The sequence below is a fragment of the Crocuta crocuta genome, unplaced genomic scaffold (assembly GCF_008692635.1).
Source record: "Crocuta crocuta isolate KB4526 unplaced genomic scaffold, BGI_CrCroc_1.0 scaffold152, whole genome shotgun sequence".
In the NCBI taxonomy this organism is placed as follows: domain Eukaryota; kingdom Metazoa; phylum Chordata; class Mammalia; order Carnivora; family Hyaenidae; genus Crocuta; species Crocuta crocuta.
The window spans coordinates 3903666-3931506 of record NW_027528798.1 but is presented as its reverse complement, the minus strand read 5'-3'; the positions used below and the strand labels follow the sequence as shown (position 1 = coordinate 3931506).

At 50.5% G+C, this 27841-nt stretch overlaps 1 protein-coding gene across 1 annotated transcript in view; it reads right to left on the bottom strand.

Annotated features, from left to right (window-relative positions):
- Nucleotides 1-17172: 17172 nt before the first annotated feature.
- The window catches only part of CA7 (carbonic anhydrase 7), a 15636-nt gene continuing 4967 nt past the window's right edge, over nt 17173-27841 (bottom strand). Inside the window, exons 2-8 of the mRNA XM_077755464.1 lie at nt 25226-25654; nt 22991-23188; nt 20098-20216; nt 19293-19388; nt 19127-19189; nt 18438-18593; nt 17173-17951 (exon numbers count right to left, since the gene is read on the bottom strand). Coding sequence (XP_077611590.1) covers nt 17829-17951; nt 18438-18593; nt 19127-19189; nt 19293-19388; nt 20098-20216; nt 22991-23188; nt 25226-25654 — 1184 coding nt within the window. The 3' untranslated portion in view covers nt 17173-17828. The remainder of the gene's footprint in view (nt 17952-18437; nt 18594-19126; nt 19190-19292; nt 19389-20097; nt 20217-22990; nt 23189-25225; nt 25655-27841) is intronic.

The following is a 27841-nucleotide window of genomic DNA, read 5'->3' as shown; positions in this document are numbered from 1 at the left end:
CTTATCTCCCAAATTAATCTTATCTCCCAAGTACCTCTGCAGTCCACACACATTTGACTCCAGCTATTCCACCGCCTTACTCCAATCCTCTCATCTGGTCTCCCTACCTTCAGTTTAAAACTCAGCAGCTCTTCCTGTGCAGAACAGGCAATGACCCTTCTAAAACTCAAATTTCTGCTCTACAGTTTTCATTGGTTCCCAGGGGCCGTTGGGCCTTCAAAAGACATTTACATTGGCCTGACCGCTGACAGGTACTAGAAATGGTTAGTGGTTGGTAGGTTGAGAAAGACTGGGAACCGAGACACCCAGATAATCCCTCAGTCCCTCGCACTGTGGGATTCCAGTTATCCCCTGCTTCCTTATTATTGTAAGGCAAGTATACTCCTTCCCTGGAGGCAGAGAATAATAGGAGATGACCAGAAAAGGCCACTTGGAGCCCTGAGAATGTGGTCTTCTGGAAGCAAGACACACTGGTTTACCTGGAGAGCCTGGCCAGCCCACCTGGACCCAAGGACATGCCTGCCATAATACTGCTCCTGTCCGATTTGTGTCTGCTATGACATTTATACTGCCACTCACCCTTGGCCCTTTCCGGAAGTTTTACTGGTAAGTTAGAATTTGCAATATCTCTCTTCCTGGATATTGAGAAGGGTGTTTCAGACTGAAACTAAAGATAACTCTAAGGCATTCTAAATAAATGGGTGCAATTTTATTTTTAGGTTTTGTATAGATAGTTCATTTGTGGTAACAAAGGATCATCCTTAAGGACAGAGGCAACACAGTTTAATTACTTCATCTGCAGGCATTTATGGGTGCCTGAGGTGACTACTGGAGACACACAGATGGCTGCCCCCACCACACTTTCCTGAGAGAAATTACATCACTCTGCTAAGTCTGAAACAGCCGAGTTTTTTACTCAATTACCACACACGCAACAATTCCAAAGTAAAAAATGTATCTTTGAAGATATTGTGTGCACTGGAACTTTCGTTTAGAGGCTGTAGCTAGCTCAGTCACTGACATATGACAGCTAGCCCAAGAACCCCAGCCAGTCTCCCAGTGCTTCTTGTCTCAAGGTCTTAAAAGAAGAAAAATGAAGGAGAAAGACTGATCTTTCCTTGAGAAAGGAAAAGCAGCAGATCAGCTGTCATTTTCTGAGGAAATTTAAAAATATTCAGCCTCAGTCAAAACCAAGCAAATGAGAATTAAAATGAGATACTGGTTTTTGTCAAACAACCTGACAATCATTAAAACAGATTAGTGCTTCATGTAGGTGAGTAGGCATTGCCATCTGGGCAGGTAGGAGTGTTAATTGAGGCTACCTGATGAACAGATCTTTGATCCACTAATTCTACTTCTTTTTTTTTATGTTTTTTATTTATTTTTGAGACAGTGGCAGAGCACAAGTGGGGGAGTGGCAGAGAGAGGGAGACACAGAATCAGAAAAGGGCTTCAGGCTCCGAGCTGTCAGCACAGAGCTCTATTCGGGATTTAAATCCATGAACTGGGAGATCATGACCTGAGCTGAAGTTAGACAGCTTAACCAACTGAGCCACCCAATTCTACTTATTTTAATTTACCCTAAAGTGACAATCAAAGGTAAACATTACAAATTTTCTTTCTTTCTTTCTTTCTTTCTTTCTTTCTTTCTTTCTTTTTGAGGGAGAAAGAGGCACAAATGAATGAGGGGCAGAGAGAGAGAGAGATTTTCTACAGTAAACATACATATATATTACTCCATCTGGCATTTCTTGTATAATCAGGAAGAAGGAGGAGGAGGAGGGGGAGAAGCAGCAGCAGCAGCAAAACTGTATTTTAAAAAACAACCACAGGACTGACCGAGGTAGGGAGTTAGATCCCTTGGATGATTCTGGCAAAATTCCCTGATTTTATAGCCACACAAATAAAAGCTTCTATGGAATATTAGGAAAGCTGGATCTGAGATGATCTTGTATCAGGAGGAACTGAGAGGGTAGCAGTTTTTTGTCCAACTGTCAAAGTTATAACATCTAGGCCTGATATCTGTAAGAGTCTGTAAAAACGTTAGATATCTTCCTTTGCTGGTGAGCAAGCGTGCTTCCCCTTGGGGTGGTTCTGTGACATCGGTGCTCCCCAATGCAACTGCATGAACCCAGAAAAGCCTTCCTACTGATCTGAGCACATCTGTGCCCTCAGACAATTGTCTCACAGACCAGTATCAGCCTAAATCAAGTAATTCACCACCTTTGGCTAAACTGGTGACTTTTCCTGGCACCATCTTCTCCCAAATTGGCCACACAGATGGACACACGTGTGTGTACACACACACACACACACACACACACCACAGGCCCCCTTTCCTTAGGAGGGAATGATAACCAATCCCTGCACAGCAGCAATCTCAAGGACATATTTCACAAGTCTTGAGAATGCTAGTGACAAAGGCTTGGGAAATTTAAAAAATTTTTTTTAACATTTTGTTTGTTATTGAGAGACAGAGAGATAGAACGTGAGCAGGGGAGGGGCAGAGAGAGAGGGAGACACAGAAACCGAAGCAGGCTCCAGGTTCTGAGCTGCCAGCACAGAGCCCGATGTGGGGCTTGAAACTCATCAAGCATGAGATCATGACCTGAGCTGAAGCTGGATGCTTAACCAACTGAGCCACCCAGGTGCCCCATGGGAATTTCTTAAAATTACAAATCTTGCCTCAGCCCTCTTCTCAAACCTGCTCTGAAGCAACAGAGCTTGCAGGTTATCAGGAAGCCTCAAAGTGGTTGTGTTAAGCTCTAGCCCTTAGAGCCAAAGCTAAAGATTGCCCTTCACTGGAGGAGGATGGGCAGACCCTTTGAGGGAAATACAACCTGTGTTTTTGTCTCTTTGAGGCTTCTCCAAACACAGATCAATGTCTTTCATCTGCTTAATGGATCAGCTGCACCCATGCTGTGATGATGTAGGCCAGAGGTCTTCTCCTGTGACCCCAAAATAATCATTCCCTTTGCCACAATCATCCCACAGCCACCTCTACTTAGACTTATCATTGGCAGGCCCAGAATTTTCCATCATCCTTGAGTCCCAAGCTTAAGGCCCAGCTCTGGCCCTTATTTGCTGTGTGATCCTGGGCCAGTCACTTCCTCTCTCTGGGCCTCTGTAGAGCTACTTGCTTGGAAGGGACAATTTTGTGGGCCTTGTACTTGTCACTAGCACTCCAAGTTGCCGATGACTCATATCCTTTCTTGAAAGTAAATTTGAAATGGAGCAGAAGAACAGCTCAAGGGGTCTGGCGTGGGTAAGAGGAGGCAAGAGGAAGTTGGAAGACAGCCCTGGAGCCCCGCAGAGGCACATGGTTTTCCAGCTTTCTCTTGAAGCTGCAGGGTGTGGGCCAGGCTTAGTCAGCAAGCTGTGGCCCTGTGCCGTGGCTTGTGCTACCCTGTGACATTCTCTAAGAAGCTGAGGGTGCCCAGCAGCCTCTCTGTGCCATTCCTGTGGAGATCCCACCCCCAGCACCTAGAGCACCGCTTTCAGGCCCAGAGGCAACTCCCTGAGGGACCAGGGACACAGTGGGCTGGGTTCAGGGGTGGGGGGTGCAGTGTCACCTGAGCAGAGGTCCCCGGCATCCAGTAAGATGCCAAGCGTGGGGTCGGAAAGGCCAGAAGGAGCTATTAGCCAGGCAGAACAGAACATCAAATGAAAAACCAGATTACAACAGAGAGTTTTGTTTTGATAATAACAATTATTCATGTATGCATTTCTTCTCCTCTTTTTCCCTTTGTGCATGCCTCTTTGCGTGCAAAGAAGAGTCTAGAAGGACACATGCCAACAGTTAACAATGCTTATCTCTGGGTCATGAAACATTCTTTCACATTCTTTCCTTTCCCATGTATTTCTTTAGATACATGTTTGTTTCTTTTTGAACATGCAGTGTGTATTTAATAATCAGGAAAAAACCCAATAATGTCTGTCCTACACACTTACAGATAAGAGTGGGAGGGAAGAAGGCATAGTGGGCTGTTCTAGGGCAAGGGAGGCACCTAGGGAGGGGGTGGGGACTAGAGGGCTATTTTATATCTGGAAATCAGGGAAGGTTCCTCTGATAAGAAAGGCTTTGGAGAGAGATCTGAAGAAGTTAGAGAGGAGCCTGGCCTATCTGGGAAAGAGCATTCCATGGAGAGAAAACAGGAAGGACAAAGGTCTTCACCTTGTGAACCAAGCAAAAGGCTTGAATTCTATGGCCAGGGCTGCCTGCCCCATGTCCAGCCCTTGGGCCAGAGCTGGAAAGAACTTGGGAGATCATCTCACCCATGCCTTCTGAGTGCTCCATGGAGCATCATCCCAGAAAATGTTTTGAGAGGAAAGAGCCACATCTCTACTACCCACCCCTGGAAGAGATTCACAATGAGCAACAACTTAGTCAAGGCCCTGAAAAATGATGCAGTAAAAGGAAGTCATCCAACTTTATTGCAGCATTTCCAAACATTTCCCCATGAACCTCCTTTTTGCTATAAAATCTAGTCGCATCTGACAGAACCCATGTATTTCATGAGATGCTCATTTATCCGAAGCACAAAATAAGTCCAGAGACCTGAACTGACTTCCCCAGTTTCCTGGGGGTCCCACTTTAAGCTTGGCTAAGAAGAGTCTAGGTCCTGCTCTCTGGATTCACAGCCAGATTACTCTTCTAGAAGCTTTCCACATTTAATAGCTTGAGGGGCCAGTTTGAGCTTCTCTGAAGCCAGAGGAAGAGTTCTCCTAAGGGAAGACAGTTACCCTCTCAGCCTACTGTATTTTTATTTAGCCATCTTCTTAAATTTAAAAAAAAAATTTTTTAGTTTATTTTTCAGAGAGAGAGAGAGAGAGAGAGCATGAGAGGGGGAGAAAGAATCCCAAGCAGGCTCCATACTGTCAGCACAGAGCCTGACATGGGGCTTGATCTCAAGAACCCTGAAATCACAACCTGAGCTGAGATCAGGAGTTGGATGCTTAACTGACTGACTGAGCCACCCAGGCGCCCCCTTAATTTTATTTTTAAAGTAAGCTCTAGGCCTAGTGTGGGGCTTGAACTCACAACCCTAAGATCAAGAATCAGGTGCTCTACCAACTGAGCCATCCAGGTGCTCCTTATCTAGGCATCTTTAGGTAAAGACTAAGTTAAATTGCGCCTACATCTCCATGGTGCTAACAATGTATGCGTCTTTTCTGAGGCTAGTCTCTTAATGGGCATGTTTGCATTGCAAACACACTCATAGAAAACCAAATATACTTTAATCAGCCAATAGCAACAATCCACTTCAACACCCTACTTCTTGTAGAAGGCTGAGAATCCATGGACTGGGTGTTTCTTCTTTCCTGCCTAAAAACCAGGGTGACACTGTGTGGTTGGGGCTCATTATTAAGTTTTTGAGCATTTAAAAAAATGTTTACTTAGTTTTGAGAGAGAGAGAGAGGAAGAACACACACACACGTACACACACACATGCATGCACAAGTGGAGGAGGAGCAGNAGGTATTTCTCATTATTAAGTTTTTGAGCATTTAAAAAAATGTTTACTTAGTTTTGAGAGAGAGAGAGAGAGAGGAAGAACACACACACACGTACACACACACACGCATGCACAAGTGGAGGAGGAGCAGAGAGAGAGCGGGAGACACAGAATCCAAATCAGGCTCCAGGCTCTGAGCTGTCAGTGCAGAATCCGACTCAGGGCTTGAACTCATAAACTGTGAGATCATGACCTGAGCCGAAGTCAGATGCTTAACTGACCGAGCCACCCAGTCACCCCTTGAGCATTTTTTTTACACCTGCTTTTCCAAAAGACAAGAGCCTCCCCTAGCACAGAGCACCTCATGTAATGTGGTGGTTTCAGAGGCTGGGCTGTGGGTCAGGCAGACATGTGAACCCCAGTGCTGTCATCAACTGAATACACAACTCAGGCAAGGGACCTCAGTCAAATTTAGAGCCTCTGTGTCTCCATCTGCTGAATGGGGGCAGCCATTCCCATGTATGTTGTGGGGGCATATCCCTCGTCCTAGCTGTATAGTGACTACAGAATGGGGGCAGAAAGGAGTATGTTGGGGTGTTGAAGCAAAGCTGTCCTCCTTTCCTTGGCTCTGAAGCTATTTCTGTCTGAAGAACTAGGACCTGTCACTGTAATCAGGGCACCCCCATCCCCAGGCTATGCTGGAGACTGGGTCAAATTTAATTCAGCCTTTTATTTTCACACTTATCTTCAGTTCCCAGGGCAAAGCCCCTGCTGTTACCCCCTCCTCCCCGAGTGCCCTCCCCTATCCTCTGTACCTTTGGGAACAGTGGGGCCATTACCTCAGGCTTCCACATGTCCTTTCCCCAAGAGCCCAGTGGTGTTCAGTGACACTGAAAAGTTGCCTGCTTCACCCAGTGCTGGAGCTCCTGGACAGCAGAAGAAGCAAGAGCTTAGGGTGCCAAGCAAAGCAGGAGCACAAATAACAGCTAAAATATTTTGAATATTTTGACAAGTGGTAATCGGCTGGGCAAGGTTCTTTCCTAGCATGGCTAGGCTGGGCCCCTGCTGGTGAATACTGACCAGGATGCACCAGAGTCCAAACTACAGGCTCACATGTGGCCACAAGGGGGCGTAAACATACCGCAGGAAGTGCCTAAGAATCTCACTCCCTAGAGCTGGTGAATGTGTGTGTGTGTGTGTGTGTGTGTGTGTGTATGCACATGTGTACGCATCCCTCCACAATGCTCATTGTGATACTGTCATTAGTGGGGAGACCGACTGATGCCTTTCATGGGGCCTTGAGAGTGGTGGCATAGGCTTGGTTCCGAGGTAGGCCGGCCAATCAGGCCCCAGCTCCAACTATGTGACCTGGAGCAAGTATCTTAATCTGATCCTCACAATCTCATCTGCAAAATGAGAATAAGAATGGTACCCACTTCAAAAGGTCTTGGGTCAATTCATGCAATGAGTTAATTAAATGACTCCATTCACACACAAAAAAGGCAATTCGTGGATTGTGTTCACTGGTGGGTCATGCCACAGGCATGTGGAGCATGTTCTCAGGGAGTCTCAGGAAGGTCCCTTAAAATAATTTGTTAGCTCATATTTTATTAAAATAAAAGTGTGATGAAAGAGATCAGAATTATGTTTACCTTCCTTAGAGTTACCTATCAGTTTAATATTGTCTTGCACTCTTCTGATATTTAATTACATATGTGAAGACCCCATAATCCTTTCAGTATGTGGCTTAGATGGGTTTTCAGCTCATGGATGCCCCCATGGGGGCTGCAGCTGATGGGGCCGCCTATATCTGTTAGGAAGTACAGTTCCTGAGGGGCCCAGAGTAGTTGAGCAGATATCCATGCAGGGCCCAGAAAAGTGTAGGTCCTGGTGGCCTCCTCCGAAGGAAGACTGGGTGATAGGCAGCAAAGTCCACACAGGATCTGCACCCCTCCATCCCTAGGACTGACCTGCTCCCTCAGGAGCTGCCTAGGGAGAGGGCCTGCCCTATAGTCCCCCATTAGTGCTCTCACCTGGGCTCTCACCTCCTTCAGGCTCTGCCCAATTCTCAACCCTTTGCCTTACTCAGGTGCCCCTCCTTGTGGTTCTTTGACCTCCAGATCGCCTCCTCTTTCGTCCCCTAGACTGTGGTACCACCCCAGAGAGCATGTAGGGTATCTGGGGGGTAGTTGTCACATGGTTGGGGAGAATCCTGGCATTTGGGTTGGGGTGCCAGAAGTCCTATAGGGCAGTTTCACACAACATTCTCTGAGACCTGCCCTACCTTTGAACATTTCACCTGGATATCAAACAGGTGAAGAATCGGTTTATCTTCATTTGAGCCTGTAACCTTGTTCCTTTTTTAAAATTCTTTCTTTAGGGATGCCTGGGTGGCCCAGTCAAGTTAAGAGTCCAACTTTGGCTCAGGTCATGATCTCACAGCTCATGGGTTTGAGCACTGTTTCAGGCTCTGTGCTGACAGTTCAGGCCTGTAGCCTGCTTCACATTCTACATCTCCCTGTTCCTCTGCCTCTCCCCCACTCACACTCTGACTCTCTCAAAAAAATATATATTAAAAATATTTTTAAGTTCTTTTTAAAAATTAAAGTATAGTTTATATATAATGTTTCATTAGTTTCAGGTGTGCAACATGGTGGACAAATCTATACATTATGTTATGTTCACCACAACCTTAGAGCCATCTGTCATCATAGTACACTATTACAATACCATTGACTATATTCCCTATGCTCTTTATGTTTTATCCCTGTTTTATTCATTCCATACAACCTTGTTCCATTTTATTTGGAAACACAGAGTAAAGCTTTCACAGTTTTAATATTAGTGAATTATTATACTTTATGTTGCTTGGAATTTTACCACTTATCCCTAATTGGTGCATTATTCTGNCGACTAAGCCACCCAGGTGCCCCTATTCTGCTCATATTCTTAAGGGACAAAATTTCACCTCCTATGAATTAAAATATGATGATTTAGGTGCGCCTGGATTAGGTGCGCTCAGTCAGTTGAGTGTCTGACTTTGGCTCAGGTTATGATCTCGTGGTTCATGAGTTCGAGCCTCACATCAGGCTTTGTGGTGACAGTGCCAGGCCTGCTTCAGATTCTGTCTCCCTCTCACTCTGTCCCTCCCCTGCTCACGTTCTCTCATTCAAAAATAAATAAACATTAACAATTTTTAGAATATGATGACTTATAAAATATTGTACAGTGAATACACATATTTTTAAATACAGTGAGTAGATGGGGTATTTTCATGTCTGTTCTAAAAAATACAGGAGTTGTTCAGTGTCTAGGAAAATCGTGTCCTGAAGGCAGCAATACTTGTGTCCCTCTGGCTGGAATGAATTTGTAGTTGCCATGTTCTGAGGCTTCTGAATATGGGTAGAGCCTCAGAGAACCTCATCACAACCTTGTGAGCTAGCATTTATGTTCTGACACACCTATTATTTTATTGAAAATTATGTTTTTTGCATATACAAACATGTATTATAAAGGGCTGTCCTTTATATTACAACTAAGGCATAAAAGTAATTTTTTGAAAACAAGGGTGTAGATAAATTGTATTTTCTTTGATTTCCACTGAAGGCTCATAACAGGAGGTATTGCATTTATTATTATAAAAAGTAGGCTCTGAAAAAAAAGTAGGCTCTGAGAATCTCGCAGACATACTTTGAGCCAAAAGTCCAGAAACTAAAGAGGTTCCTGGAATGAATGATTTCATTTATTTGAAGTTCAAAACCAGACAAATGTAATTTATGCTGTTAGAAGTCAGGATGGTGAGTGCTTTGGGGAGGTAAGAACGTGATGAAGATGTAGGGGTTGGGGGTGCTGGAGTTGTGCTATTGCTGACCTGAGTGCTGGTTCCATAGGTGCATTCAGACTGTGAAAGTTCATCAAGCGTATGTACTTCTCTGTATATATGTTGTGCTTCAGTTAAAACAAAAACAAAAAGTTACATCACCAGTGATGAGACAAATCAGCATCATCTACCTAATAACAATTTGGGACTCTTTCTTGTGATATTCCTATGAAAAGTGAATAACCCGAGTCTCCTCACGAGGGAATACCCAACAAGCCCCGATGAGGGACATCCTACTACCAACTGGCCTGTACTCTCTGATCATATCAGTGTTGTGAGAGACAAAGACAGATGGAGAAACTGGCAAAAGAAAAGGACACTAGAGGGACTGGACAACTGAATGCAATGTATGATCTGGGATTCTTTGTTGTTATTGTTACAAAAGACACTATTGGAACAATTAGCACAATATGAATAAGGTACATTTTGATTGGATAATAGTAACCTAACAATATTGGGGCGCCTGGGTGGCTCAGTCAGTTGAGCATCCAACTTCAGCTCAGGTCATGATCTCAGGGTTCATGGTTTCAAGCCCCGTGTTGGGCTTTGTGCTGACAGCTCAGAGCCTGGAGCCTGCTTCAGATTCTGTGTCTCCCTCACTCTCTGCCCCTCCTCTCTTCTTAAGCTCTGTCTTTCTCTCTCTCTCTCTCAAAAATAAATAAACATTAAAAAATTTCCAAAAAGTTAAAAAAATTTTTTAATAATAATGTTAATATCCTGCTTTTGATTCTTATACTGTGGTTATATAAGAGAATGTCCTCATTTTTAGGAAAGCTACTGGAAAAAAATGTATACTTAAGGAGAGAGAGGGAGAGAGAGAAAGCAAATGTGATCAAATGGGGAGTCTGGTGACCAGTGTACAGTATGTTCACTGTATTATTTTTTAAGCTTCTCTAAAGTCTGAAATTATGCTAAAGCAAAAAGGTTTTGGGGTAGGGGACTCTGAGTCTGCTAGTGGAACCCTAAACGTTGGCCATTCCTGTCCCCATGGCAGCAACCTCATTTCCTGTCAGTGTGAAGAGGGGCAGAAAAAGAAAATTCCAAAGCCTGACATTTCCTGACATGGCAAAGTCCTGTGTAGCCTCGGGCACTGAGGGTCCATCTCTAGGGGCCTCGGCTTTACAGCAAGGGCTTAGAAAATTTGGCTGAGGTTGATCAAGCTCTTGCCTGCTGCCAGACACCTGGCTCTCTTCCCTCAGCATGACCTCTGACCTCAGGGAGCACTGGGATTGAGGGAGGCTTCCCCAAGACTGTCGAGCTGGTTGCTCCTGCCCTGATCTGAGCCCCAACTAGTGGCTGGAGCCACCAATGGCACCAGACTGGCACAGAGCCCTCCACCCCCAACCTGGGGTCATGGGGCTCATGTGATTAGCTCTGCATCTAGTAGACCCAAGCTGCACAGGAGTGAGGAGCTCCCCTCCAGGTCCCCTCAACTGCCCCCAGAAACCACAGGCTTCCAGATTTAGTGGGGCTGGGGCTTCAAAGGCTTGGCTGCCCCCAAAATATCTTTTCAGCTCACCTGCCTCTGCCTGAAATTATACCATTAGAGCTCTGCCCTTCTAGGAGAGAAATCATTTCCAAGCACTGACTTCTAAAGTGCAGATGCCATTGTCCTATGGGTCATAGTTCATGGACTCATGGACGTGGGTATGTGAAACACATGGAATTACTTATTTTCTGTAAGTTGTTTCAATCCAGCTCTGAGCCCCCATTATATCGGCTGGCTGGAAAATCAGTCCAGATATTCTTCTGTTACACTGATGGACAAAGGTCTGGGGGTCTTGGGAGATTCTCCCAGTCATCACTACCCCTTGCATTTTAGAGGGCACATGGGGTGACCCACATCCCGGGATCCAGAGCTGTCTGCCCCCCCCCCTCCCCGCCCCGCCCAGCTCAGCCACATCTTGGCTCTACTTCTGGGAAATCTGCTTCCTCTCCTCCCTCAAGTCCTACCTTATACCCTCGGCCCTCCCACTGACACATTTTACAGATGGGGCACCGAGGTGGAGAGAGGAGGTTACACGGAAGACTGAGAAGGAGGTGATAAAATCATTCCCCCATAAGGTGTTACTGTCTCCCAAGGGAGGCATTTCATCAGGGAACCATGTCAACTGAACACTGAAGCTCAAGTGGCAAGATTTCAGACTCCGCAAGAATCAAACACAGAGTTATTCTGAGTGGGTGCCTTTCTGCGATGTAAGGCTCTCCTGATGAGCGCTGGACCAGGAGTCATAAATCCTAGCTCTCCCGCCAACTCACTTAGGCAGATTCTGTTCCCTCTTTGGGCCTCAGTTGTTCTATCTGTACAGGGGGTCAGAACAGGAATTCTTTTGGCATGGGTACCCTGGGATTCCCTGGGCAGCTTATGGATCCCTACTGTGGCTTCCTCTGACTGAAAAAGTTGTACCTTCTAAACTCTACTCCTGAATACTCAGGAACAATAACAGCAGCAGCAAGGACCCACTTCCCAGTTCCCCAGGGAGGCCTGGGTAACTAGAGAGACAGGACTCTGTGCCCTCTGGAGATACCCATGCCCAGAGCAACCAGGGACTTGTCACTTACAGCAGGAGATGAAAGAAAAGGAGGAGGAGGAAGAGCTTGTTCCTGAAAACCTGAGGGACCCCTGGGAGCCTGGGCCACCCTGGAAGCCTCTGTGTCCCTATGCCTTTCCTGCAATGCCTACCTCAAGAGAGTGACTCATCGGGACTAAAGAGCCACCTGCGCAACCTCCCACGCCTCTGCAGACGAAAACATTTGAGTTGCAGCTGGAGGGATTTAGATTAGACTCAGACTGCCAAGGGGCACCTAGGTGGCTCAGTTGGTTAAGCGTCTGACTTCAGCTCAGGTCATGATCTCACTATTTCCGAGTTCGAGCCCCGCATCAGGCTCTGTGCTGACAGCTCAGAGCTTGGAGCCTGTTTCAGATTCTGTGTCTCCCTCTCTGTTTCTGCCCTTCCCCCGCTTGTGTGCTGCCTTTCTCTCTCTCTTGAAAATGAATAAACATTAAAAAAATAAAAAAATAAATAAAAAGACTCATACTGCCAAGCCAAGAACCACCAGGGTCCAGGCATGAGTCCCTTCTGCAGGGCTGAGGAGGGGAAGCTGGAGGACGTAATGAATTTTACCTGCCAGAATTTGCACTTGAGCCTGCATTGGAAGGTGGATTCAGGCCAAATGACGCCAAATGACACTTAGTGCTTTCTGAGCCTCAGAGAGAGTCCTCTTCCTCTAATCCAGGAGGCTCTCAGCTCCTGCTCTAGATCTACAGTAGCTCCTCATGGCACCTGGATATAAAGGTAAACTTCTCCCTGGCATTTGAGGGCTCCAGAAGCCTGAGGAGCCCTGTGTCTCCAGCCACCCATCCCTTCTTTGTTGATACCTGCTGGGTGATATCCAGACCTTCCTCTCTCTGTCTGGTAAAAGTTCACTGCTGCTGAGACTTCTGTGCCTCTGCTGTGATGTCAACTACTTTGGCTTTGGACCCCTCTTCCAGGAAGCCCTCTTAGACTAACCAAGTCTCCTCAACCAAGCCAGGACCCTTCCCAGGAATGCTACCACTTCCCCTACTCTTGATAGTCTCTTGTAGTCAGTTCCTGGCTGAGGGTCTTGGCCTTTCTCCCGGAGGAACAGCAAAGGCCCTGCAGGGTGACCGGGGGCAGGGCCAGCCAGGCTGGAGGTTTCCTGGAGGTGGAAGGCCCCGAGAGAAGGAGCCAATTTGGCATCAGATGTTCTGAAACTGCCCTTGTGGAGGACAGAGGCTCAGAGCAGATCTGACTCATTCCAGCCACCACCTTGCCTGGCTACAGGCCCAGCCAGAGGGCCTATTTGGATACCTTGCTAGCAGATGGCCCTGCAAAGGGAAACATCCGTTTTGGGCTGGGCTATCCAGTATGGTAGCCGCTGGCCACATGTGCTCTTAGGTACTTGAAATGTAGCTACTCTGAATCAAGATATGCTATAAAAAAAAAAAGAAAGAAAAAAAGATGTGCTACGAGTGTAAAATACACACTGGATTTCAAAAATTTAGCATAAAAATAATGTAAACTCATTAATTTTTATATGGATGACATGTATAAAGTATATTATTCAAATTAAATACACTTGTGTCTTTTTACCTTTTAGAACAGAACTACTAGAAAATTTTAAATTACATATGTGGCTCCCATTATATCACGTCTGTTTTACAGAGAACACAAACTTTTGAGGGCTGCGTGACATGTGGTGCAAAGCCCAGGCATGACGGCCAGTGCATCTGCCCTAAGTTTGTGAGCAGAAACGATGCCAAAAGGGATGTACTCCCCAGCCCCTGCCTCTGGCTGCAGGCCAGATACCATCCATGCTCACAGAATCACATTCCCCCTTCCCCTCAGGATCTTGACCAACCAGCAGTTCATTCTGCCCTTGAGGGTGAGATCAGAGTTGATGTTGTGACATATGGACGTTGGGGGCTCCTGAGGTGTTCAGGATGGACAGACACTGTTATCTGAGCTTCCTTCCATCCTCAGGCCAGCGCTAGCTGCAGCCAAGGCCTGAATCCTGCTCCGGGCCCTCTTAGCGTGGACATGAGTGAGGTGCCCTCCCAGACATCAGCTCTGACAACAGTGCTGTCAGCTTACCTTGAAGCCTTCACCTCAGATCCGTTTCTGTCCATATCCCCAAGCTTTGCTCAGGCCACAGGTCACTGTCCCCACAGATGAGCATTCTGGCAGATAATGTCTCCGGCCAGCCCTACGGGGACACCTCAGACCTCTGCAGCAGTAGCAGCTGTAGAGGTAACTATGGGATTGGGAGCAGGTCCTCTGCAGACAGAGCTCCAGGGGGCTGGGTCTTTACAGCCCCCCCATCTCCTGAGGCCCAGAGAAGGGAGACCCAGGGCCTGGCTCCTCCAGCCTTGGAGGGAAGTCTATGCCCCTAGCCTGGGCACAGCTCTATGCTGTGGCCACTGGCCTAGGCCACCGGCCCAGATCTTTTCGAGGGCCACCCTGGCTACCAGGGAGAGCTGTCTGGGATTTTGGGAGCAAGCAGAGCCTATCTTGTCTTGACTGCTCCGAATGTGCCCTGCATCAGCTCCAGGAGGCAATCTTGTCCCAGATGAAGATTCAGGACACAGTCCTGGGTCCCTTGAGGCCAAGTTTGCTGGAGGCATTTGGGATCCAGCTGGGGCATCCCATTTGGCTGTAAAAGGGTCAGATCTTGAGCTGTGATTATAAGGAGGCCACTTTTGATTTTAAAATAGTTTTAAATTAAAAAACGAATTAAGGGGAAAGATTTAAGGAGTGAGGATTCTTGGCAGCCTTGGGATAATTACTATAAAGCCAGCTCCCATTTCTCAAGTCCTCTTTGGTGCCAGGCCTGTCTTGCTACCATGTCCGGGAGGGGCGGGCCAAGGTCCCCAGCATTGCCAGCAGCATCAGGCCAGTTGTTTCAACTCCACGTGGCCAACACCATGCCCATTCCTCCCTCCTGTGGGTGGGCCCAGTTGCTGTGGCACAGAGCAGGAGAGTTATGGGACAGATTCACGTTCAAATCCCACTCTACCACTTGCCTACTTAACCCTTCCCCAGGCACATCATCTCTGTTTGTAAAATGGGGGTGGAGACAGTTCTTGGATCCCAGGGAGAGAGTCAGACATCTGCCCCTGGCCCTTGGCCTGCCTTTTACTTTACTAGCAATACTTTTCTTCTTCTTTTATTTTTTTAATTTTTTTAAAAATTTGCTTTAATGATTATTTTTGATAGAACACAAGGCAGTGGGAAGGAGAAGAGAGAGAAGGAGACACAGAATCCGAAGCAGGCTCCAGGCTCTGAGCTGTCAGCACAGAGCTCTATGTGGGGCTCAAACCCATAGACCATGAGATCATGTGCTGAGCTGAAGTCAGTCACCCAACTGACTGAGCCACCCAGGTGCCCTTCTTCTTCTTCTTTTTAATGTTTTATCTATTTTTAAAGACAGACAGAGTGCAAGCAGGGAAGGAGAAGAGAGAGAGGGAGACAGAGGATCTGAAGTGGGCTCTATGCTGACATAGTGAAGGCTGACAGTGGGGCTCAAGCTCACCAGCTGTGAGATCATGGCCTGAGCTGAAGTCGGACGCTCAACTGACTGACCCAGGTGCCCCATTAGCATTACTTTTCTGCTGCTGCCTGCCCTCAAAGGGCCCCAGACACCTTGTGGAGACACCGTGCTCCAGACACCACCCTTCTTAATGTCTCTGGAAACACAGAAGAAGAAAATGGCCCTTAGATGGGCCAGGGGTGCCTGCAGGGGCAAAGCTGTGCCTGGTCTCCCATCAAGAGACCCTGTGCCTTCTGTTGTCCAACTTCAACCCGGTCTGAAGACAGATTTGTCCTGAGCGTGGGAGTGAGAAGGGTCGACAGAACAAGCCTCTCCCTTCCCTACATCCCTGGCTGGAAGCTGAAAACCTAAGACCCAATTTCTTCCTTTCTTCGTGGCCTCACCCAAAGTCCAGAAGTACCTCATAACCCAGGAGGGCCCTTCTGGTAATAGTGACAATGACAGGAACTGTGGTGAAGTGAGCAGACAGATGTGCCACCAGCCTCTCCAATCTTTGCAGCTCAGCCTCCTTCCCAAGGTTGTTCATACGAGTCCTCAACTTTCTCTCCAAAGGCCCTGAACCAGTGCCCCCTCAGCAATATATCTCTCCACTTCCCATTTCTGTCCTCCCTCACTCCTCAGCCCCCTGGCTGTCTGCTGCCTGTCCCTGCCTGTCTGTTTGGGTGGGAGTGATGACTGGGTCTCTAAACCCACCTATGCACTTTCCTTAGGGAGCCCTCCAGATTTGCCTAGCGTGAGGCAAGGAGGCACTTAGGGTACAAATTTCAGGGGATGCCCACTCTCAGGGTCTTACAAATGCAGGATTGGGCCTGAGGGTGCATGCCTCTTTATTTTTGCTCCCTAGCCTCATCCTCACCCCAGCCCTGCCTCAGACCCCTCAGCAGCCCCCAGTGTGCCCCTTTCCCCTAGATGTTTTGGACCCCACTCTGTGACTTTTCTCCTACCTCTCAGCAGCTCCTCCTCAGGGGTTCGTGCTATTCCTCCTCTGGCCATCCTGGGCCCCCTCTTTCATGTGCACCCCTCCCCTCCAGCACTTCAGGACATTTCAAAGCAGCCTGACCCCCTATCTCCCTCCTGGATAACACCCCACCACCCCACTACCAGTTCCTAGCATTCCCTGTGAATGCAGTATCCACCCTGGTCACCACCTGCCCAGGCTCCCCAGCCCCTGTGGAGGCTGTGGAGGTCACCCTTGGACCCCCTCTCCCTCTCTGATAGCCAAATCCTGTCTTTGGGCTCTACCTCCTAAACTTGCCTCATCCAGCCCCCTGCCCCCCACCTCTACCACCCTGTCTCCTCTTTCCTGGCCACTGGCCATCACTTTCTCCCTGCTGTTACTTCTGCCTGCTCATCCACATTCTGCAGGGATCTTCCCCCTTTGCACTTCTGGCTCTCCCCAGCCTCTCCCCAAGACTCATTTTATGACTCCCCATTAGCCTTGTGAGGGTCCCAGGCTCTCCCCCAGGGCTCCAGCCCCCTTGGTCCTTTTCAGCTTCACACTCCGGGCTCTCTCTCATCTTTGAGCTTGCACACCTACTCTCCCCTTGGCTTCTAGCTTGCTGATCCTTTATCTCTGCCTTGGAATACTGGTTGGAATTTAATTTCTTCACCAGATGAGGTAGCCTCCTCCCCTTTTCTCTGCTCCCATGGCCTCTGCCCTGCCCTCTATACTGATGTTCTTCCCCACATACTGTGCTTGACTTACCACCATCAACTCCCCCAATGCCTACAATAGTACTTGACATAGCACAGGCACTCAGTGGATATTTGTTGCAGGAATAAATGAGTTTATTGATCACTGCATGGATGGATTGTCATGTAAGTGGCTTTGGTGGCTGGGTGGGGATGAGGGAAGTTACTACCTAAGCCATAGTCAGTGTCTGCCCATGGCAGCAGGTGGCTGGAGGGAAAAGGCCATGTCATCTCCAGCAGGCTGGGTGTTGATTTTAATGGCCCGGCAGTGAGGTGCGTGCATGGCGGAGGCCTGCAGAAGAGGTAACGCCGAGAGGGCAGCTCTGCCCACCTCTAATTATTGCTTGAGTCTTTCTGGCAATGTCAGCTGCCTGCCCCAGGGAGCTCGGTCTCGTCCATCACAGTGTGAGCTCAGGGTGGGGCTGCTGTCACTGCCAGTGGGGAAGACAGATGGGAGGAGATTCCCAGGGACCTTTGGGTCTTGGAGAGCAGAGGCAGCCTCAGGCTTGGACCATGCTCAGCTCCTGTCCTTCCTGTCCCCAGCTGAAGGGTGTCCCTTGACTTGAGGGTCCCGTCAAGAATCCTCCAGGGTGGCCAAGGAGCAAGCCAGCTGAATGTGGGGGTCCACAGCACCCCCCAGGCAGGGAGCCTCAGATGGTTTGGTGTCTGCTGACGTGGAAGCCCTTGGGAAAATGGTACTCTAGTGGCCAGCTGGGTAGGTAGGCAGCTCAGGCCTGGAAAGAGGCCTTGACCACACGGCCCTTCAGTGGCTGTGGCGGCCGGAAGTTGTTTACCATGTGGATCCTCTCATCATCCTCTGAGGTGAAAAGCAGGCTCCGGAACTTCTCCATCTTGAGAAGGCAGAAGAGATACTCAGGGCAGAATAGGAGTGCTCTGGTTCTCTCTGATCCCAGACACATCATCTGGCATACCTAGCCAACCAGCGCCACCCCTCCCTCTTCTTGCTCCCCACTCGTTCTCTCTCTCTGGGATCCTGATCTCACTTATTTACCTACAAAGGGCCTCTGAACCTGGACCTGGCTCCACCTGGCTCTAGTTCCAATTCCACGTAGAGAAGATTTGTCAACAAATGCAGGATTCAGATTCTAACCCAGTGGGGGTGGTCCCAGGATGGAGGCCTCTCCCCTCTCAGCCCATGGTGAGGTCCTAATGACTAATAATCAAGCAAACTCCCAAACAAGAGCCTAAATGTTTATTAGCAAAAGATGGGAGACTTGATGGTGGGGCAAGCTGTAGCTTGCTGGTTGAGAGAGTTAATCCCCTGGGATGGACCCTGAGTGCTACAGCCCTCCACCTGGTACTCTGGGAGAACTCACCTGCCTCTCAGAGATGCTAATAGGTTCCCGGAGCACGATCCAGGTGACACTCTCGCTCAGTGGGGGTGTCGTCAGGGAGCCCGGGTAGGTCCAGTAGTGCCGGCTGGCAGGCAGGAGGCACTTGGGGTTGAAGCAGCTGAACTGGGCCTTGGTTCCCTGGGACAGAGCAGGCAAACCCAGGAATCAGCATAGACCTGCCACCAGGACCAGACCAGCATCCTCCCCACTCTTTCCTGTCAGCAAGATTTGGTCTTCTCCTTGCCCCGTTGATGCAAATTGTGGGCACAGGTCTGTGATACCGGATGCCATCCCCCAGCTGGACCCGGCCCTCTCTACCTGTTAGCTGGTATGTAAAAGCTGTGGTGCCTAGGACTCTCTGGGCACCGTGTTCTCTCTCTGCCTTTTCCTTCAACTGCCCTTAGTGGAGGTGGCTGTAGGGTAGCCATGAACACCACAAGCCATCTTATCAATCCTGTACCCAACCAGGTTATATCCTGGGCACTCAGCGAGACCACTGACTCTGATGAAGAGGAGTCGTTTGCAGGGCACTGCAGCTGCTAACCTGTACCCTTCATCTCAGCAGAGTTTGCTGTCAGACCGGAGCAGTGGATGGGCCCACTCTGTGCTCCAGCCTCTTCCTCCCTCCCGCCAGGCTGCTCTGGGTCAGGACCACGGACCCCTGGTCTCACCTTAAACCGAACCATGTAGAGCGCGTCTGTCAGACGGTTCATGCTGGGGTGCTCATTCCCTGTCTGTCAGGGAAAGGGTAGTGTGAGCCCAGCACCCAGCATGTTTGGAACTAGGGGCAGTGCCAGGCTCCCCGTGCCCCTCTTGGCCCCGGTACCCACCCCTTACCTCCAAGAAGACACCGACCACAGCCAGGCCATCGGGCGCTGAGGCTGCCTCCCCAAAGGTGCTGTACTTCTTGGCGTTCCAATGAACGAGGTGCAGCTATAGGGGCAACAACAGGCCAGGCCAGGCCAGTGCTTAGCGCCTCCGAGGGGCCGTGGGAGCTCAAAGCCAGGCTTCCCTCTGCAAGAGGGGTAGGAAGCCCCCAGGGGCCACAGATAACATCCACACTGCTCTGGGCCCAACCCTTTCCTGAGCCCCAGGTGACCCAAAGAGGAATCTGGCTCAGGCCCTGCCCTGGGGGAACTGTGAAGTAGATAATGGCCATCCATGAGAGAAGGTGGTGCCTGCAGCTGAGTCCAAGGAATAAGTAGGGGGTTATCAGATGGAACTCTGGGGAAAGGTACCTCAGGTAGATAGAACAGCATAGGCAAAAAGCCTGGGATGTTTGAAAGAGCCAGGTGTGGACAGGAGGCTCATCACATGCTGGTCATTATTGGGGGGAGGTCAGAAAAAGATGAGGCCAGATAAAGCCACTTCCTGCAGGGCCTCGAATGCCAGGCTCAGTCCTTAAAGGACTGTCAGCAAGGGTGTGGTGGGACTGGACTTCTCCTTTAGAAAACTGCCTCCAGACTCGCAGACCAGGGGGCAGAGTTCAGGTGGAAGACCCTGTGCTAGGGGTGGGCGGAAGGTGTCTTTCCCAAACCCATGGGTGGTCCTTCTCACCCTCTCTCGACACCTACACTAGGCACCTGACCATCCTGTCCTTCTCCAGATAATAAAGGGAGGGGTTCAGGTAGAGGGCCCTTACCTCGCTGGGGAATGACTTGCCATCCACCGTGTGCTCTGAGCCCACGCTGTGCTTCTTGCCCCAGTGGAAATGGAACTGCTTGAGCCGGTATGGCCCATCCAAGGGTCCCCCAGTCACCACTGCAGGAAGAAGTAGGGTGTGTAGTAATTCATGTGAGAGAGTCCACGTGGCCCAGCAGATGGTAGTGCCGGGACTAGGTCAGTGCCTGGGAGAGGGTTAAAGTTTTCATTTGGAAAATTTAGGGGGCTAACTGGGCTTGGGTCAGTCCTTACCCAGTGCCCTGGGCCCTTAGCAGGGCCAGGGCAGGAATCCAGGCAGCCTGCAGGTGGAAGAGAAGTCTGGTAGTGACAGAGTATATGTCATTCCACTTGGCCATCCTCCCCATTCCTGCCCCCTTTTGCATGGAAGTTGGGCCCTTGTCTCCCAGGCCCCCGTTACCACCAACAATAGGACTTTCCTGTCTGGATCCCCTGACCTAGGGCTAGATTGGAAGGATTCTTTTGTTTAGTCCTTCGAGAAGCCTTATAGAAGTCATACAAGACAGAACCTATTGTTATCTCAATCTTTCAGTGGAGAAAAATGAGGAACAGAGAGGACAAGGCATTTTGTCAAGATCACTCAGCAAGGCACTGAGTTAGGATATATATGCCTGTATCTCCTTCGAAAGTCCAGAGCCCAATCCCCTAATCATCAGGCCTCACTGTCTCCCTAGAACCTTGAGCCTTCTCTGGACCCGGTGTTGTCCAAAGGCCAGCTCCTAACGGTTCCCACTCTAATGTCCAGGCCCGGGCCATCCCCTGTGGTCTCTTTGGAGGTCCCTATTTGTGCTGGTTTTGTGACTTTCTCACCCTGATACCTGGTGAGCTGGAGCCAGGCACAAGGCCTCCTGGGACTGATTGAATTTCCAGCTGAAAGGGATCAGGCAGTGGAGAGAGCCCCACCGGGGCTTGAATGTGAGCTCCTGGATCAGGTGACCGCCCTAGGCTCAGAGTTCCACTAGGCCACTCCAGGATGGGTGACCAGGGCAGGGCCGTGTCCCCTGGGGGCCCCGTGAGGAGGATGACTGAACAGTCCAAAGGCCCTTCTTTGCTACCTTGCCCTATCTGAGAAGCGGGGCCTGTCCACAGCATTGCTGGACAGTTGACAAAAGAAGTCTGGGGAGGGAGGTTGGGGGTATGGCCATGGCAGGGGCCCAATCAGGCTGCTCCGTCTGGGAGAGGCAGGAGCCGCAGGGTCTGATATGACCTGTGGGGGCCCAGCCCTTTGAGCATGTCCCACCTGGGATGCTGCAGTGTGGTCTCTCAGGGAGTAAACCCCTCAAGCTTGACTCCCTTAGCCCCCCCCCCCACCTCTGTCCTAACTATAGAGCACACTACCATTCCGTTGTGCACTCACCATGTGTTCAGCACTCTGCTGCTGTCAACCCCCATAGTGCCCTTGAGAGGAACACATTGTTATCCCTGTTGGACCAGATATATGACTGAGGCTTGGAAAAGCAGGTGTCCTGCCCAAAGTCACACATCTGATGAGTGGCAGAGCCTCAAATGTCTCACTCCCAAGCCTACTCTCTTTTTGCTGGCTCCCTGTCCCCTCAGGTCTGGGTATTCTGCCCCCGCCAGGCCTAACTAACTGGATCAGTGGTCCAGAGGCATGCCCCCTTGGGCTCCTTTCTCCCTTCCCAACAGCAGTGGCCTTCACTAAGCTATTGATGTCTGAATTGAACCCTAAATGCCCTCTGAAAGCTGTTAGGAGGTACAGTAGGTACAGTCATATGAAAACTACTCCATCACAAACTGTCGTTCAGGGTCATCAAGAGCCCCATGGCCCTACCCGAAGCTCTGCGTGAGAGGCTTTTCTAGAAATTCACTTCCAGGAAATATTGTCTTTATTCTGATTATCTGCTGGATTTCCTTCCTTCTGCAACAAGAACTATAGCTGATCGTCTTTCCCTTTTTTCCTAACCTATCAGGGAACTCCGGGATAAGCAACTAAGATCACTCCTCTATGGTTTCCTTTCTCTTCTCTGCTTTTTCATTTTCTACTTGAAATTTAAGTTCCCTTGTGTGCTTTCATTGTGTGTGTGATGGAGAGGTGGAGACGGAGAGGCAGATTACCAGTTACTCCCTTACACAAGAAACTCTAGCAGGTTCCCTCCTTGCCCCACTCTACCTCTCACAGGCCTGTTCATAAGGATAAAATCTCTTCACTGAGGAGCACTCCTGAGGCCTCTACCTAGGAATGGGTTATGAAAGAACCTGGACTCTCATCCCAGGGTAAAGAAATGCCATACGTTCCTGCAGGCCGCTCTCTGGTGCAGGCTGGTTGGAATCTTGAGCTTGTGGGTGGGTTGGAGAGAAGACCTTTGGAGTTGGACCAGGCTTGTTTGGAACTCCCAGCTCTTTGAGTCTCTATTTGCCCATTTTAGAGGTGGGTTCTTGAGAGGAATTAAAGTGCTGCCTAAGACCTTAGCAAAGGGCCTGGCAGAAGAACACATTAGCTCCCTTCTCTCTCTGCTGGGCCTGGCCAGATCACACAGAGAAGAGGGTTTGGCCTTAGGCCACACAGCAGGTCAGTCACAGGGCCTGGAGTGAAAATAAACCTGACCTAAAGCAGTAAATGGAAGAGAAGGAAGGGAATTCACATTTTTTGAGCATTTGCTGTATGCCAGCAGTACAAACATCACTTCCATTTTTCATTTTTCCTCCCTGTGGCCCTAGAGGGGAAAAGAGGATCCCATTTTATGTATAAGCTGACTGAGGCTCAGCCCAAAGCTTCATAGGTGGAGCCCTCCTTCCCCGCCACAGCACGCTGCCCTTCCTGAGTCTGTCCAACACAGGGTGAGGAGACCAGTACAAGGTTGGGGGGGGCGCAGCCTCTGGCAAGGGCCACTCACCAGTTCGGTCGTCGCTGTCATTGAAGTCCACCTGGACAGAGTGGCCATTGTTGGCGATGCTGAGGGATATGCAGGCCTCGTAGGAAAGCTCCAGTGGCTTCAGGCTGGGCGAGTACACAGCCTGGCTGGACACAATGTTGATTGGTGACTGGCGGTCTCCCTGGGCAATGGGATATAGCTTGTGCCACTGTGAGGGGCCTGCAGGTGGGGAGAGGGCAAGGACTCAGGCTAGCCTGATCTCTGGGCTGCAGGCTGAGGACACCTGTCAGGGACGGTCTCCCTGGTATGCCTTCAGAGGGTTAGCCCTTGCTTTGGAGCTCTAGTCCCATCTCTGCTACTTCCCCTCTCCGCCTCCATTTCCTTGTCTGCAAAATGGCCTCACTAAAACTCATCTCCCAGTGCTGATAGGAGGCCCAGAGAGGTAATTCATGGAAGGGAGCACAATATAGCCACAAGCCAAGAGGCGGTTCTAGGCAGTGACTCCTCCCCAATTCCCAGTAGTGCTCATAGAGGGCCCCAGGCATCTGAAGACCCTGACCTGACCCTACCAGTATCTGGCCTCTTTCTGCACCTTGAGCATATTCGTGTTGCTGTTTGTGAAAATAATAACGTGAACCTAGCTTTGGCTCCGAGACTTGCATTTGCTCTTCACAATCACATTGTGAAGCAGAAACCAGCATGATCCCCATTTCATAGATGAAAGAACTGAGGGCAGTTCACTTACATTTTGCACACACACTTCAGTACTGATATAAATATACAACGTGTGCATGGGCAGCCCCAACTGCCCTCCCCAGGCCACATGCGCCTACATACTATAGAGATTTCCATGTGTTGCATACATATATGCACAGTGACCGGGGCTCACCGGGGCCGGAGTGGCCAGGCCCGGCATCACACATGTGTATAAATACACACAGCGCTGCCACCTACGCCTGACACACGCATGTGCACTGTCACACACAAACCCCCCCCATTGCAAACCCAGGTCTGCAATAAAAGACTAGAGCAAAATACATGCTCGTGCAAGCGCACACACACACACACACACACACACACACACACCTGCATGCACACCCACGAGCGCCCACCACCTGCCTCCCAGAGGCTCCATCTGCAGCCGAGAGGCTCGGCATCTCCCTGGGGAACATCCTGAGATGCAACCTATTTTTAGTGCTATTGCCGGCTGGTGCTTCTCCCCGTTTTTGGCTTCTTAAGTTTTCCTGAGAAAACAGCAGCAGGTGCCGACAGAGCTGTGTCCCCAACGGATGACTCAGAATCGCGGCCCAGACCCACTGGGTTATTTTTGAAGTCCTGTGAGCATGCCGCATTCCGGCACCTCTATCCTCTGTCCTTCCCTGCCTCATTGCCCCTAAACTGAATGACCGAGATCTGGCTGGGTGAAGGGCAGTGGCCTGAGGGTGGCAGGCCTGTGGGGCAGGCCCTATAGAAAACTGGGTGCTCAGAGCTGGTGGGCAAGACTAGCAGATGGATACAGTCAGGGGACTCTGACTCTGGAGGAAACACCCAGAAACTGTCTCAAAGCAGGTGCTGGAAGGAAGATGATCTATGGTTCTGCCAACCTGTCCCTTCTCTGCCTCTCTCTCCAACTTTGCTGGGCTCTGTTGCCTTTTTCTGAATGTCTCTAGCTTTTGCGTGCCAAGCTCTGGGGGTCTCCCCTCCAAAATATGCTCCTGGTCCCAGTGGGAGCCAGGCACACCACAGCCCCTAACTCCCTCTGGCCCACTGCAACCTCCCCACCCCTAGATTAGCCCAGGACCCCCACCTTCCCACAAAGAGTGACTGCCTCTCTTCAGAGAGGGAAGACGAGGAGTGTTCCTCTCACCAGCACTTCTCTTTCTCTCCACATCCCCCTGCCATGCCTGGCATTTCCACCTCGCAGGGTAGATTTGGGGTCCTCGCTGTTCACCCGAGGGAAAGGGCGAAGCCTACCCCACACCCCTATACCCATTTGGTAAGAAATAGCCTGAAAGGTAATTGATCTGCCCCAGACCCACATTCAAGCCCTCTGGCTCTCATCTCTGTCTCTTCTCCCTTCCTCTGCACCCTAAGGAAACTGAGGCAAGATCGGGGTGCTATTTTCGGAGTCAAACCAGGAGGCTCATGTGGGCCCCGGGCTCCCACGCTTCACACCAGGACGTGCTCAGACACCCCGCTCTATGTAGACACCTAGACTCACGCGCACGCCCGCAAATGCCCCCTTCCTTCACGTACCTGCCAGCAGGAGAGCCCGGACACTTCCGCGGGGAAACTCTCCCGGGGACACCGCGCCCTTGTCCCGCAGAGCTGGCTCCCTGGAGGTCCCCGCACACACGCCGTGCGCGCTCCCCGCACAGACACCCGCGCACAGCGCTCCGCCCGGACCGCCCCCAGCTGCCCAGAGCCACCTCCGCCCCCTGTGCCTGCGGCGGGTGAGTGAGTGTTGGGGCCCGGGGCCGGCGAGCACAGCAGTCAGGGGCTGCCCGGAGGAGGCGGCAGGATGCGCGCTCAGCCGCGGGGTGGCTAGCTGGTGGCGGGGCAGGCCGGGTCGCAGCGCGGACTTTGGGCCAGGAGTGGGGGAGTCAGAGCTCGGGCCGGGCAGGTGGGCTGGATTCGGGGGGGCTGGGCCAGAGGGGAGTCCGGTTCCGCTCTGACGGTGGGGGTCTTGAAGTCCCGGAAATTGGGCAGGAATCGAGGGTCTGGGGTTAGATCCTGCGAGTCGGGGCTGGCCGGGGTCTGCGCCTACCGTCGTTCTGGCCGTAGCCCCAGNGCCCGCCCCCCCAACCCCCGGCAGGGGGAGAGAGGCCGGCGGTGCCCCGCCCCCGCCCGCTCGGGGCCCAGTTGAACCCCAGGGTTGAGTCGAGATGGGGGGGTCAGAGGATGTAAACCTCCCTCCCTACTCCCCACCCCCCCCTCCCTGGCTGGACGACTCTCCCTTTTCACGTGTACGGACTCCGAATTGTACTGTTCTGAGGACTGCCCAGGTTTCCCCACATCCCACCCCATCCCTGGGCTTGAACCTGAGCCATAAATCCAATTACCTGGGGCCCGGACTCTGAGCCCAGAGTCCGCTGGGATTAGAGAGTCCCCTCTAATATGCAAAGTGCATTGACCATCAAGTGTCCAGAAGTGGAGCTTCCCCTGTTTGCCAGACACTAGGGCAGGTCCCAGGAAAAGCTTTCTGTCATCTAACTCTGTAGCTACCCTAGACATTGAGCGGTCCTTCCGCGAGCCTTCTTTCAAAGAGAGAGGGCTGAGGCCTAGAGAGGTAAAATTACTTGAATGCGTGCAAGGGATTCACTCCCAGTTTGTCTCACTCCAGACTTTGCCATTTTCCCTTTGGTGCTGGGGCAGGGGTCCTGTGGTTATGGGGGTCTAGGAGCTTTCTGGGTAGGAGAAGGGACAGGACTGGCAAGCCAAACCCCTGGCCCGGTGGAACCAGACTTCAAAGTCTGATGCTACTTCGGAGGAGGAAGTAGCATCAACCAGTGGGCATGAGAACAGTCAAGAGCTGGCTCCCTCATAGAAACAAGTCTGAGGTTCCCACCCTCTTATTGTCTCCAGCGCTTCCTCCTTGCCTCCAGGACTCTTTGCCTGTCCCTCGACAACCTGCTATTTGTCCTTCCTCTCCTTGCCTCCTCTGACCTTTGGCATACCTGCTAGGAGCTCAGGCCCTCCACCCCACTGCCTGCCTTGGCCCAATGTTTTCCCACCCATGAGCCTTGGTCCTTGCTGTACCCTCCTCTGTCTTCCACCCACTGGCTTCAGGCGGCCCAATCTGATTCATCCTAGATGTGGCCTTGTGCCAATAATAGGTCTTGTCTCTGATTAGGCCTCAGCAGGCGGTTTTTGGAAGACACACAGATGGGTGGATGGCAGGACAGACCAATGATCCCGCCCAGGGACCTGTACCCAACAGGAGGTGAAGGGCCATTTGACCTTGACCAGAGGAGACTATTTCAGGCCCTGCTCTCTGCTGACCTTGGGAAGGAGTCTGCCATCTTGTCTGCCTGGCTCCCCTCCGTCTCTGTGGCTATCTCAGTTTCCCTCTTCTAGGCCCCGAACCTCAGTTCCACATGCTAGAGTTGCAGAGATTAATTGACAACTCCTTGGCTGGGCCAATGCCAGTCCATGACTTCCCAGCCCTGCTTAGCTACCTTTCTCTGACCCAGGGGCTGGAAGGGGTTTTTACTATAAATATGGCCATCAGGCATTGTCAGGGGACTTGTGATAGATATTTAGGGGATGGGCCCCCAAGATCAGCATGTGACAGAGAATACAAGGTCAAGGCCCCAGGTCGAAGCCAGAACTCTCATTCTCAGACCAAGAAGACCTGCTTGCTCCATCCCAGAGGAGCCAGCCACCCTTCTCCTGGGGGAGTCACAACACTCCCAGGGCCTGGGGAGGGGGCCCAAACATACCTACTTTATTGATCTGCTTCTCCTTTACAGTGACCCAGGCCTTTTCCATAGTTATTTATAGTATTAAAAAAATAAAGCTGGAATTATTTATGTAGCTTGCATCCAATTTCATCTGCACAGCAACCGTAGGTGGATTTTTGCCCCGTTTTACAGATGAGGAAAGGAAGGCTTAGAGAAGTTGAGTTAGGGAAGAGTTAGGGAACACAGTGACAGAGCAAAGATAAAAATCCAGGGCTGTTGAGTCCCTTATTCAACACGTCTAAAAGCACAGAGAGGGGGAGGAAATGGATTTAAAATTTGATTGTCATTTGCATATATGCAAGACTTTCTCTGGAAGGACTTAAGAAAGCTTGGGAGAGTGCCTCCAGGAAGGAGACTGGGAGACAGGAAGGGTGGGGGAGGGTGTGGAATGGGGGGGGGACAGAACACT